The 12,183-nt window shown below is 35.5% G+C and overlaps 1 protein-coding gene and 1 long non-coding RNA gene across 2 annotated transcripts in view; one reads left to right on the top strand and one right to left on the bottom strand.

Annotated features, from left to right (window-relative positions):
• Positions 1–418: 418 nt before the first annotated feature.
• LOC135077247 (collagen alpha-1(XV) chain-like) overlaps positions 419–12,183 on the bottom strand; it is a 31,934-nt gene continuing 20,169 nt past the window's right edge. Inside the window, exons 12-15 of the mRNA XM_063971785.1 lie at positions 7,627–7,806; positions 7,017–7,160; positions 4,226–4,306; positions 419–1,088 (exon numbers count right to left, since the gene is read on the bottom strand). Coding sequence (XP_063827855.1) covers positions 1,016–1,088; positions 4,226–4,306; positions 7,017–7,160; positions 7,627–7,806 — 478 coding nt within the window. The 3' untranslated portion in view covers positions 419–1,015. The remainder of the gene's footprint in view (positions 1,089–4,225; positions 4,307–7,016; positions 7,161–7,626; positions 7,807–12,183) is intronic.
• Positions 8,388–9,048, top strand: LOC135077132 (uncharacterized). Its single transcript, XR_010258405.1, has 2 exons — positions 8,388–8,590; positions 8,766–9,048. It is a non-coding gene; the product is annotated as an uncharacterized LOC135077132 (long non-coding RNA).

Here is a 12,183-nt window from a genome sequence, read left to right as displayed (position 1 = left end):
TTCTCTATCTACACATATCAGGATCATTCAACATAATTTTATTGGATATGTTGTAAGTTTGACGTAAAAATATTATTTTATATCTAAAAGTTAACGTATTTGAGTTATCCCACAATCATTTTTGGACCAAGCAATAAACGGACAAATGAAAAAGTTAAAGTATAATAAATATTTACAATAAGACATACGATTAAGTATATTATATTTTATACACAATACATTGAGATGTGTTGATAGAGTTTACGTTACAAAACGATTCGAAGCCTATTTAGTAGGTATTCACATGACTACAAGATTGTTACACATTGAAATTGATATTTTCCTTTATACTGACGTAAGAAGAAAAAAAAAGAACTAAATAAATCTAAACTATGACATCAAAAAACATACTCATAAAAATCATGGAAGTTTTCACACAAACAAATTATAAATAGAAAAAAATTGGGTATACTAATGCCCATTTTACCGACAAGCCCCTAAGTAGGTATTCCCTAGAGCTAAACTAATTGGTTCCGTAAATTTGATACTTACGTAAATTCCACGAATAAGTAGGTATAAGTAGGACCAATGAATAATATTGTGATTAGATGTTACCTAGAATTGACTCGTTGCTATGGAAATCAAACTATCGATCCTCTAGGCTTAGGGGATACGTAACATCTAAGTGGTGATGAAAATTAGATTGTTCATGGGATCCACAGGATCCCTAACTAAATGCCTTTACCTTATGTTTAGAGCTTGTCACATTTAAAGTCCAGTAAAATGATCTCGTTTCAACTCAAAAAGGATTTAGTTCTTTAATTGAATTACTTATTTTTTAATTATTATAATATTAAAAAAAAAATCTTACGCAGTATTAAGGAAAACCTCTTACGAAGCAAGGGCAGTTTAATAAGTTGTTTTAGAAATATATTGTCGATATGTTCCACCGGAATCATTGCTTTACGAAACAGGTATAATTATAATTTATTTACAGTCTTCACGTTTTTCTTATTAATAAAAATATCTAAAACCTCTATAAGTTAATACTAGTGTCGTTCAGTTGTTCTTCGATATCCAGTGAAGGATTTAGTTTGTCTGGCCGATACCTGTTACAAATAAGTAAAATTAAAGTGAAGATCTGTATTGTTAAAAGTTGTAAATTTTTGGTTATTTTAAAGTAGTTGTTTTTTTTTATTTAATATAAATGTTTGTATTAACGAAGATACTTATTCATGTGATAAAGGTATACGAGCAGAGTCGCATTAGGGCGGAAAATCCACCGTATCTAGATATCGAACTTCGAATGATATAGTAAAATTACTTTTTTTAACCCTTAACTGGTATCGTGGGGGCCGCGCGGCCCCCACGCATGACGTTTTCTTTGATTTCTAAGAAGCTACACATCGTGGGCAGCCAAAATTTTTGGTATTCTCATTTCGGCGTTACTCGCGTCTGGTGCAGGCGTTTCAGCACTGCATCATTCACTAGGACGAATATATGCACGCGTTGGGGTCCGCGCGGCCCCCACAATACCAGTTACGTTAGTTTTATTTTCAAGACAATTTTTATTTGTCTTTTGGTTTTTTTCCAGTATTGATGGCTTATAAGTGATAAAACAATAGAAGATACCTAGAACGAAGTTTTTGATTCAAAATTAGTGATTAGTAGCATGTCAGAAGAAGGATATAGTGATAATAAAATTATAGGTCATTGTGAAGACTCAATAACCAATATTCGGTCGATAATGAGGATATTGATTCTGATTTTCAAGTTTTTTCTTCAGAGAGTGAAAATGAAGATGTTGTAGGACCTAGTAAATCCGGCTACTGTGAAAAAATAAATACAAGTGGTCTGAAAATCCACTAGCATCTGCTAATGTTAGTCAACATAATATTTATGTTTTTATTTTTATAAAATGCTTATTATTTTTATTAAACATTACATGAAAACGTTATTTATTATTAAGTTCACATTATTATAGATTAATTAAAATAATAATATTCTTGGTTATAACTTTCTAAACAATAGGTTACATAGACATTTGTAACGTAAGAAAAATATTACGTAAAAATTTGTTACTATTATGTAATGTCTTGAAGTATACAGGGTGTTAGGTAAATGGGTATATGAGCCGACACTAACCCATGTTAACATGGCCATATAAATGGTATGGTGAAGTCAGAAATTTGATATCTTCATTTTAATTATTTTAATTTTCATACAAATCGGATTTCATAAAATTTATTTGTATGAAAATTAAAATAATTAAAATGATGATATCAAATTTCTGACTTCACCATACCATTTATATGCCCATGTTAACATGGGCTAGTGTCGGCTCATATACCCATTTACCTAACACTCTGTATAAGTAAGAAGATTTAATACAGTAAAAACTAAATGATTACATAGAACAGGCCTGATATACAGGGTGTTACTTTGCATTCTTGCCATATTTACAGAGGTAACTATATTACTGATACTGAACACAAATCCGTTAAAAAATAATGCCCGAAAATTTTGATTTTTAATTTTGAATATTTTATTTTATCGACAATCTGTTAAACACATCACTAACTATCGTAACGCATGCACATCACTTGTTAGCGATGGCGATGGAGCCTTTTTTTACTTTTTATTGTATTTTTAAATATCTATTGCAATCTACTGTCTTTAAAATGTCTTTTTGACACTTGTAAAAAAACTGAGAAATCCATCACATCACATCACATCACAAATAATACAAAAATGACTGAAGTGTATTAAAACAACGAATAATTTAATCAAAATGGTGCTTGGAGTGTCTGCAAGACGTCTTAAACGAAATGCTTGATGACGTACCTACCCTTAGCGTTACACCAAATGCTCTACTACCAGCAGGATGGTGCTCCCCCACAATAAGGACGTCAAGTGCGCGAATAATACGTTTGGTGAACAGTGGATTGGACGAGGGGGTCTGGATCGTGGTGGCCAAGCTACCAGTAGATCCTCGGACCTAACACCAATGGACTATTATTTTTGGAGTGACTTGAAACGACCTGGTAGGTATGCGCAGAAGAGATAAAAAGTGTAAACGTGTTAGGTACGTGAAAGGATTGTTTCAGCGAAACTGTGAGACAAAACGTTTATGTGTTGCGAAAACTAAAGCGAAATAGGTACCTACGCTTCGCAGTGCTAGACTGTGCCTTCATCAGAACGGAGGACACTTTGAACACTTGCTTCGCAGTACGTAAACTTTGTAAGTAGGAACTCATAAATAAATGATTAATTGTGAATAAGGTGATTTCATTTCATACTTAATTTATTAATTTGTAAAAATAGGGAACAATGTTATAAATTAATTAAAAGCCTAATAATGATGACGTATTTTTGACGGTCCTAAGCCCGTAAAGTAGAATCTGAGAGTAGAAAGGAAAATCTAAAATCAACTGAAGAGTAGGTATTTTAAAATAATTATTATGACTGGATAAAAAGGCTGGTACCCAGAGCCATAAAACATCACAGATTAATAAGAACTAGGCCACGCCCACTAGGTTTATTCCACTTGCACCTGTAGAAAGTGCGAGACAAAATTGGTTTATTCCAATTTGTACTGCAAAACCAAATTTACTAAAAACTCAGTGTACTTTCTTTATGGGAGTCTCTTGTTTATCTTAAATAATAGGTATTGGTCCCTACTTTTATCTCTGTGAATATGGCAAGAATGCAAAGTAACACGGTGTATATAATTTATGAGCATTTATTCAAGTATATAGGTAAAACATGCTTGCTAGAAGCAAACATAGTATGGGGGCCGCGCGGCCCCCACGATACCAGTTACGTATGTCAAATTTACGATACCAGTTAAGGGTTAAGTAACAAGCAGATTTCAAATCAAAGTAACTAAAAGTTACGAGTAAGTTAGTCAGCACTTTTTTTACATTATTCATGACGAATTGTATTACTTTGAAGTAATCCTACTATCACGTGATCTTCATTCGTTTGTTCGTTCCACCTAATACCGTCCACGGCTGGACAAAGGCTTTTCCCAAACATTTCCACAACTATAACTATATTACCAACCCCTTTATTAATAAAAAATAAGACCCTTCACCGAAAAGGAAAACCACTCATATACCCATATAACTCTACTAATTAACCGTCTCGTTATTTTCAAATACCCCCAGGGAGAACACGATTGATCTGTACGAAATAATGAATGAATGGTTGCGAGGGTAGTTGAGATTGATGGTGGGCAACTTACTTGGATCGTTTTTTTCTTCTTACAGTATTTACAGGTGCGGTCTCCACGCACAGAACTATCAGTCTACTGCTGCATGAGTACCTGGACATAAAAAAACAATCAATTGTATTATTTTTAACATTTAACGAAGTTGTATTAGGACGTAGCACATTTATCAACCCGGAAAGGGATCGTAACAATATCAACTGGAGGCGGTCAGTATTCTTTGTATGAAACTCCATACTGCAACGAACACTTATCCGCACCGTTAGGGCCATATTTCACCGGGACACCATGGCGGCGCAACCAGTCGCCGCTACCAACAAAATGTATGCAGCTTTGCGCAACCAAACGGACACCAGGTGAGTAACTCTCTATAGAGCTGTACCTACATAAAAGAGTTAACATTTCAATTATTTAAAAAGAAATTGACATTACTATTGAAAAACAAATGTTATTATAGGTACTATAGACGATTTCCTGAATGACAAATTTTGAATTTTAAAATTAACTAGCTGACCCGGCGAACTTTGTTCCGCCTTAATGGCAATAAATAAGCAGACTTTTTTTTTTAATTTCGAACGGGATAAAAAGTATCCTATGTCCTTCTCCTGGCTCTAAACTACCTCCCTGACAATTTTCAGGTAAATCGGTTTAGCCGTTCTTGAGTTATAAGTGGTGTAACTAACACGACTTTCTTTTATATATATAGATTTAAAATCTCATAAAACATTAATCTGACATTTCTATGCCACATGGCAAAATATGATGGACCTTTATTGTAATAGTTAAGACCTTATCACTGTACCATATTTTAAGAAATAAATCATTTGAATTTGAATTTATAAGCACTATATTCCCAAAGTACGCCAACGTTTTGTGGTTATTTGAACTGCAAGCGATTACACAGATGACTTGCACATTAAACTAAATATTGTAGCAATTATTTTTATTTTTTAAGGACATTTAGAAATAAAATGTCGAGCTTACGATTTTAATAATGGCTACGTAACGAGTACATTATTAAACAAACGAGATATTTTTTAGATTTATTAACTTTTTTTTTTACTTTATTGAATAGGTTTATTTAGTAAAAGGTAAAAGAAATAAAATACAATCGCAGTAAACTAGGTTAATTCTATAAACAAGTGTGATTTTATACGCTTGACTGCTAACTTCTTATTTTCAGACGTAGTAAATAATTTTATAATTTATTCGAACGCTAACTGAAGCTAATGCAATAAATCCAACACCAACATTTTTATGTAAATCGTGTTCTACTTTATACATATCAGTTTTAAAATAGAACTTGCTAGAATAATATTTTTTTCTCTGCATAAAATATAAAACGAAATCGTAAACAGTGAAGTTCCTTTTGTTTTTCTAGAGCAATATTTTGGACTGGTTTAAATTTCACTGTGAAATTATATCTAGGTACTTATTGGAAGTTACTCGTATTTGGTATTATTGTAATGATATTTGAAATATTCACAGTAATGTATGTCTGTTCGTAGGTATATGTATAATGTTTACCCTCATAAACTAGCAAACCATCTCCATTTAAAAAAAAATCTAAACCAACCATTTCTTGTGAAATCTGGACATAATATTTACAATTTTACATGTATATTTGAATTTTCACACAAATAACACCGTAAGCAAATAAATATTCCAATTTTCCCATTCCAATTAGACCAGTGCAAACACTGCATTCATAGAAATCATACAGAGAAAGGATTCCAGGTTGGTTTTCCCAAGAATAATTATGTATTCTCTTTGGAAAATGCAATAAAGCTTTGACTAAATAGACATCTTAAATAGAAAGTAGTGCACTAAAAGCTTAGCTTTGAAGTTTTATGTAATTATATTTCGTGTGATTTAAGTGTAATTGTCTCTTTAATACTAGGTAAGTATACAATGTTGATTTTGAGAGATATGAAATTCAATAGATACTTAGTCTGAATATATTTTAAGCACACATATTTGTATTGTGAGGGAATCTAACCCGGGAGCTCTGGCATTAGTGGTCTGAGATGCAAACGAAACCAAACAGTCGTTTTGGATCTTACAACGATGAGGTTCTACGAAGTAAACTAAATCAGTGTTTTTCAACCTGTGGGTCGCGACCCCCTGGGGGGTCGCGAAGCCTCTATAGGGGGGTCGCGAGAGGTCGTAAAAACTACCTCAGTAAAAAAAAACTCAGCATAAATGTTGTATAGATTGAAAAATTCGGTCCCTACAACATCTTGGGGTGGGGGACCTGGAGGCCTGAAATACAGGGTGACCCTAGTTTAGGCTCCAGATCGCACACTCAGAACAACAATTGTATTCTTCCAAAAAAAAAAATTTTAATGTACTATAATGAGTGTCTGATAAAATAAACAATTTTTATTTATTATTTATTTATTTATCTTCGTAAAAGGCATGAAAAAAGCGAACGGGGTCGGGGGGTCGCAAAAAATTTTTTCATGCTAGGGGGGTCGCGTCATGAAAAAGGTTGAAACAAACACTGTTCTAAATAATGATGGTGGCAATAATGCAAAGAAGTCGATTTTGGATCTAAAAACAAGACGATAGAGTTCTAAATCAATGGTAGCTACATAATTATAATGCAAAGGATCGTGTCATCGACGAAGACGCGCCCCACCATTCTTCCGCTAATGTTTGAGTGTTATCGGTACACGCTAAATTATCCATGAGTGCACAATTGCACATGCACACTACAATAATGACGCTCGGATTGCTCGGATCAAACTTCCCGCAACTCGGTGCGTCTTCGTGGATGAAACGATCTATAAGTGTTTTAACTCACGTCTCTTGGTCCAACAGTTTGTTGGAGTGCAGCGAGGAGGCCAGGCCGAACTTCTCCGCGTTGCTGCTGTGCCACGCGTCGCAGTACGCGTCCATCGCCGGCTCTCCGTTGGGGTTCGCACCGTGCCAGACCGCTTTGGTAGGCCTGCGGGAAATGGATGCTGTTACGGGGTATTCTATCGTCAACTTTCCGCCCAATGTAAATCCTGTGTATTAGGGATCAAGCCTGCATATAAACTCGTCCTTTGAAGGGTAAATGTCTCGGGGTAAAATCTGATTGTCGGACTATCCATGGCATGAGACACAAAAATATGAGGAGCTCCAAGGTGGAGTTCCAAGGAAAGTATCAACATCACTCCAGTGCAAAGAGTGTATCAAAGAGAGTAGTTAATAACATTTGAGTTATCCTACCATCAAATCGCTTAAAATGTCTAACATAGATGAGGAATCTGCAAAAAGACTCATACATACCACGCAGGATCTGTAAGCTCATTTGGCTAAAGCTGAAGATTCGTCGAACAAATCTGCTTTATTTGTTATGTAATTGCTAGCTACCTACTTCCTAACATAAAAATAATTTTCAAAAATAGTCCTTATTCTCTATTACATACCACGCAGGATCCATGAGCACATTTTGGCCGCTAAAGCTGAAGATCCTCGGCGCGTGCGCAAACAGCGCGCCCGATCCGTCGAACATTTCTGCCCATGAGTTGAAGAGGACGTCCCCTCGAATGTTGACCACAGGGGTCGCACGGTTGGCCCATGACACTATGGTGTCCATTGTTTGGACCCTGAGGACAAGTACTTAGATGAAAAAGAGCAACATCAAATAATAATGGTTCTTAATTTCCAATGTTTTGTTAATTAATTACACACCAAATTAACAAAAATCTACTCTCGAGTGGGCCCAGTTGCAGGAAGAAAAAGTATTTAAAAATTGAATCCAGCGACTTGGACCCAATTAAAAGTGGGCCAGGTCACTGGAAGACTCCAATAATGCTACTGGGCGTAGATACCTACTCATAGTAGGTAGTTTACTACCTACCTACAAAAACCCTATAATTATAATACAGTCTGTAGCTTGGCGCTTTGTTTCTCCATTGTGATTGTATATGTACCTACTCCCCTATACTTACTGAAATCGATCATTGACTTCCAAAGGTCAAGGGTAACGACCAATACAATTTACAAATAAAAAGATTGTTATTTTTACGCCAAATAAAATATTACTACGGGCCTATTGTTTCTGTAACAAAACACCTACACGCAAATTTGCTTTGAAATTCTTACGATTCTAAAAAAATAACACGCATTTCTATTTTAATTTAAGTTTTTTTTTTTTATAAAATGACTATCTATAAATTTGCCAGTACCTATTGGCTCTGTGCACGATTACAGCGCCAACTAGCGTCCACAACTTTGTGGGCTCTGTCACATTGACATTTAGGTCGTTATTTGTGAAAAAATATCGAAATGAAAAAATAACAAATATTTTCGACTAATAAATTGTTGTGATACCACGATTTGGGTGGAAAAAAGGTTTTGAAATCATTTTGGTCATTCAAATCAAATGAGGTAAGTCCAAAAAGTGTGTTTAATTTTGATTGTGTCAGGGTTTGTTTACTTCATTTATAGTTGTAGTTTTACAGTAAAACAAAAAGAAAAAGCTACTTTAACGGTTTCATTATATAACAGTAAATATATTTAAATGTTCCTGTATCGCTAGTAATAAATTAAATATCGTTTTCAGATCGAAATGAGTATTGTTTTGAAGACCGGGTTTGTGAGTGTTACAATATCAAATTCCAACCACAAACCGTATTTAAAGGAAAGTTGTTAGTATTGGCTGGACAAGTCCGAGATGTAGAAGAATTAAGAACAAAACAAGGGCAGAATTCAATAATTCACGCTCTCATCATAAGGCAAACATCTGTGCACAACAACTACTGTGACTCATTTTTGTACTACCACGTTGTATAGTCTAGTTATTTCCAAATTGTAAACGGCTATTAAACCAGCCCTATCGAAATACAGTCCACTCTTTTATTTAAGTTCCCAGTAGGGCCCTTTTCATGTGATTAATTAATGATATTAAAATGTATTCTGTAGAATCGCTTTGCCATTGACAGATACATCTGATGACAGAGCCTACATTATTTCTACTTTTGACCACCATGAGCGCTGCGATCGATTATGTTACCCCCACCTAGTACTTCGCACCCAGCGAATAAAATGTTTCGTCAAAATAGTAATAGATGATGAATCACACATCTGTGAATACTTTACAAAAAGGTTTTTTAAATAGTCTACAAGGAAATCCTGAAAAGTATAAAATCTCCAGTAAATCTTAAAAACTTTAATTTTGCCTTAACCTTCGCACGCGGAAAATATCTCCCATCTGAAAGATATACGGCATCTTTAGATTATCTGCCCGCATAATTACCTGAAGTTACCCTTGTAACTTTGACCTCATCTCAAAATAACTGACGGTGAACCAAACACATAACACACACACCATACTTTTCAAACGGTATTTAACGGTATAAAGTAAACCCACGAACATGACCGAGGAAACTCTGTGCAGATTCTGCCATACAGAAGAAGAAACGGCCATGCATGTTCTTTGCTCATGCTTCCCGCTTATGAGCAAAAGAAGTATCCATCTCGGGCGACACATCATGCACCCGGATGAGATAGCAGATATCACGCTCCAAAGAATCTGGAAATTTATAGACTCAACGGGACTAAGCAGTGAACTCTAAAGACAAGGGCTGCCACAATAGATCAAACCTGGTCGAGTTGGCGCAAATAAAGGCCCAAAAACCAATAATAATAATAATAAACCCACGAAAGTAAAAAATCCCCAGTAAATCTTAAAAAACCTTAACCTTTCGCACACCAATATCTCGCATCTGAAAGATTTGCGGCATCTTTAGATTATCTGCTTGAAAGTTACCTGGAGTAACCCTTGTAACTTTGACCTCATCACAAAACAACTGACGGTGAACCAAACACATAACACACACACTTTTCAAACGGTATTTTTTTAAAGTAAGCTCACGAAAGTAAAAAAAATCCCCAGTAAATCTTAAAAACCTTAACCTTTCGCACACCAATATCTCGCATCTGAAAGATTTGCGGCATCTTTAGATTATCTGCTTGAAGGTTACCTGGAGTTACCCTTGTAACTTTTTGACAAACGGCGCATCGCATCGATTAGGTGAATTAGATTTCTAAACCCGAGCTTTCCGGCTTTGTATGGTTTGGAACTTGACGGCCTTTGAAGGAGGAAATTCCCTGATACTTTTCATTTTCAACTAGGTGTGCCTCTGACTTCGTACGTTTGGAAATCGTTAGAGTATTTTTTCTTGTTGCAAATTTTTTCATTGAGTTTCGCTGCTATTAGTGACGTAATAGCAGCCTTCCTACATACGAGTAAATGGCCTATCCAACACAAAAATACTTTTATCATTCCAGAAATTAGCACTCAACCATCTTTAATGGTTATTAAACAAACTCTTCAGCTAATTACTCGTATAATATTGTAAGTATAAATTATGTTAATATTTTACTCAAGGTATTTAGGCTTTATGTAATTTAGTTTTAGGATCTAATTAGTGAATTAGACCCGTGAATTAGTCGGATTAAAATCAAGATCCATTTTATCACCAAAACTCCGAAGACCGATTTAATGGGGAACAATCTCGAAATCGTTCGCTAATGTAGCAATAACGAGGAGTAGAATTAAGTCGCTATTATCTCCCCGATAACGTGTCAGCACATCCTCTGTAAGGGTTCTGCTAATGGCACCAGACTGGGGAAATAATATGTAGTTACGGAATAGTCCCCTCATGTGGAAAATAATATGTTTTGCATTTTCGTTTGGGTGGAGATAAGTACGCTGAACTATAATGGGCTTCATATTACTTTAGCGGTCACTGAAAACGAGACTCGTCATACTTATATTAAAATTTTATGTTAGTATCTATACCTATTTTGGCCATAATGGGTATTTAAACGTTCACAAGAATTACGTTGGAGAAATTAAAATACTCATTTGTTACTTGCCAACTGACGGCAATTACTCCCCAAGGAGTATGCATAATTGCATAATGCATTTCCACAGAGTGAACAAAATAATTCGATCTGTTACACCTTGAAAATGTTGGCTAAACTGCTGTATTGCCATCATAACCTGCAGAGTCAGCATTTTCACGATGCAGCGAGCCTGAACCTCCAGTTCGGAGGCGCAGTTCAGACCGGGCATCCATCCAGTAAGGACCTCTAACTTTCGGGCATTCAAAATAGAGTCAGTTCGGATATTCAAAGTAAATTCTGTGTTTAAAGTAAACGTATTTCAGTTAATAAAAAATAATTGTTTTTTAAAAAGACATTTTTATATCCCGTCATAACATTGGTGGCAGCGGTGGGATGTAAAAGTGCATCTCAAGGACGTCTCCAAGTGTGCAAAAATAATCAGCAGTGCCACGCATCCATCATCGTCATCACCCGAACGCCCAGTGTCCGTCATCATCATCATCATCGTCATCCCGGTTTGGACTCATCATCATCCAGAGGCCGGAAGTATCCCGGTTCATCCAAAGCCGAAATTATCCCGGCTCTCCAGTGGTCGCGCATCGCTCTTCTATATCCCGCTGTATCCTGCTCTGCAAGTCGTGTCTACGTGTCCAGTGTCAACGAGTTCAACTACAGTGTTCCAGTTCCAAGGTCAACACTTCGAATCCCGTTTAGTGCATCGTAAAATGAAGTGCATCATCCTGTGAGTTAAAACAACTTTTTATTTACTTCGGTTCAAGATCTAATTCAGTGATAAATTCAACAACATCCAGTGAATAATTTTTAGAAAAATAACTATATCATAGCATTAACATTATTCATTAGAGTAACAACATATTAAATAAACTTTGTACTTAATTAATATCTGTTCCTGTAAGTAAGTGTTAGTCAAAACAAGCGTCGCCTCGTCCGGCGCCCACGCATTCACATACCTTCGTTATCGCTGTACTCGCCGCTCGCAGTGTCTTCAAACCAGGTGGCTAAATTAAACAATATTTTTATACAGGGTCTCTTCGTAAATTTATTTTGTTTGTGTGTCGGTTTTTATTACAGATTTTCCTCGTGAATTTTACGTAATCATTCAATTATTG

The sequence above is a fragment of the Ostrinia nubilalis genome, chromosome 13 (assembly GCF_963855985.1).
Source record: "Ostrinia nubilalis chromosome 13, ilOstNubi1.1, whole genome shotgun sequence".
Classification (NCBI taxonomy): domain Eukaryota; kingdom Metazoa; phylum Arthropoda; class Insecta; order Lepidoptera; family Crambidae; genus Ostrinia; species Ostrinia nubilalis.
This window is presented reverse-complemented; position numbering and strand designations above follow the sequence as displayed.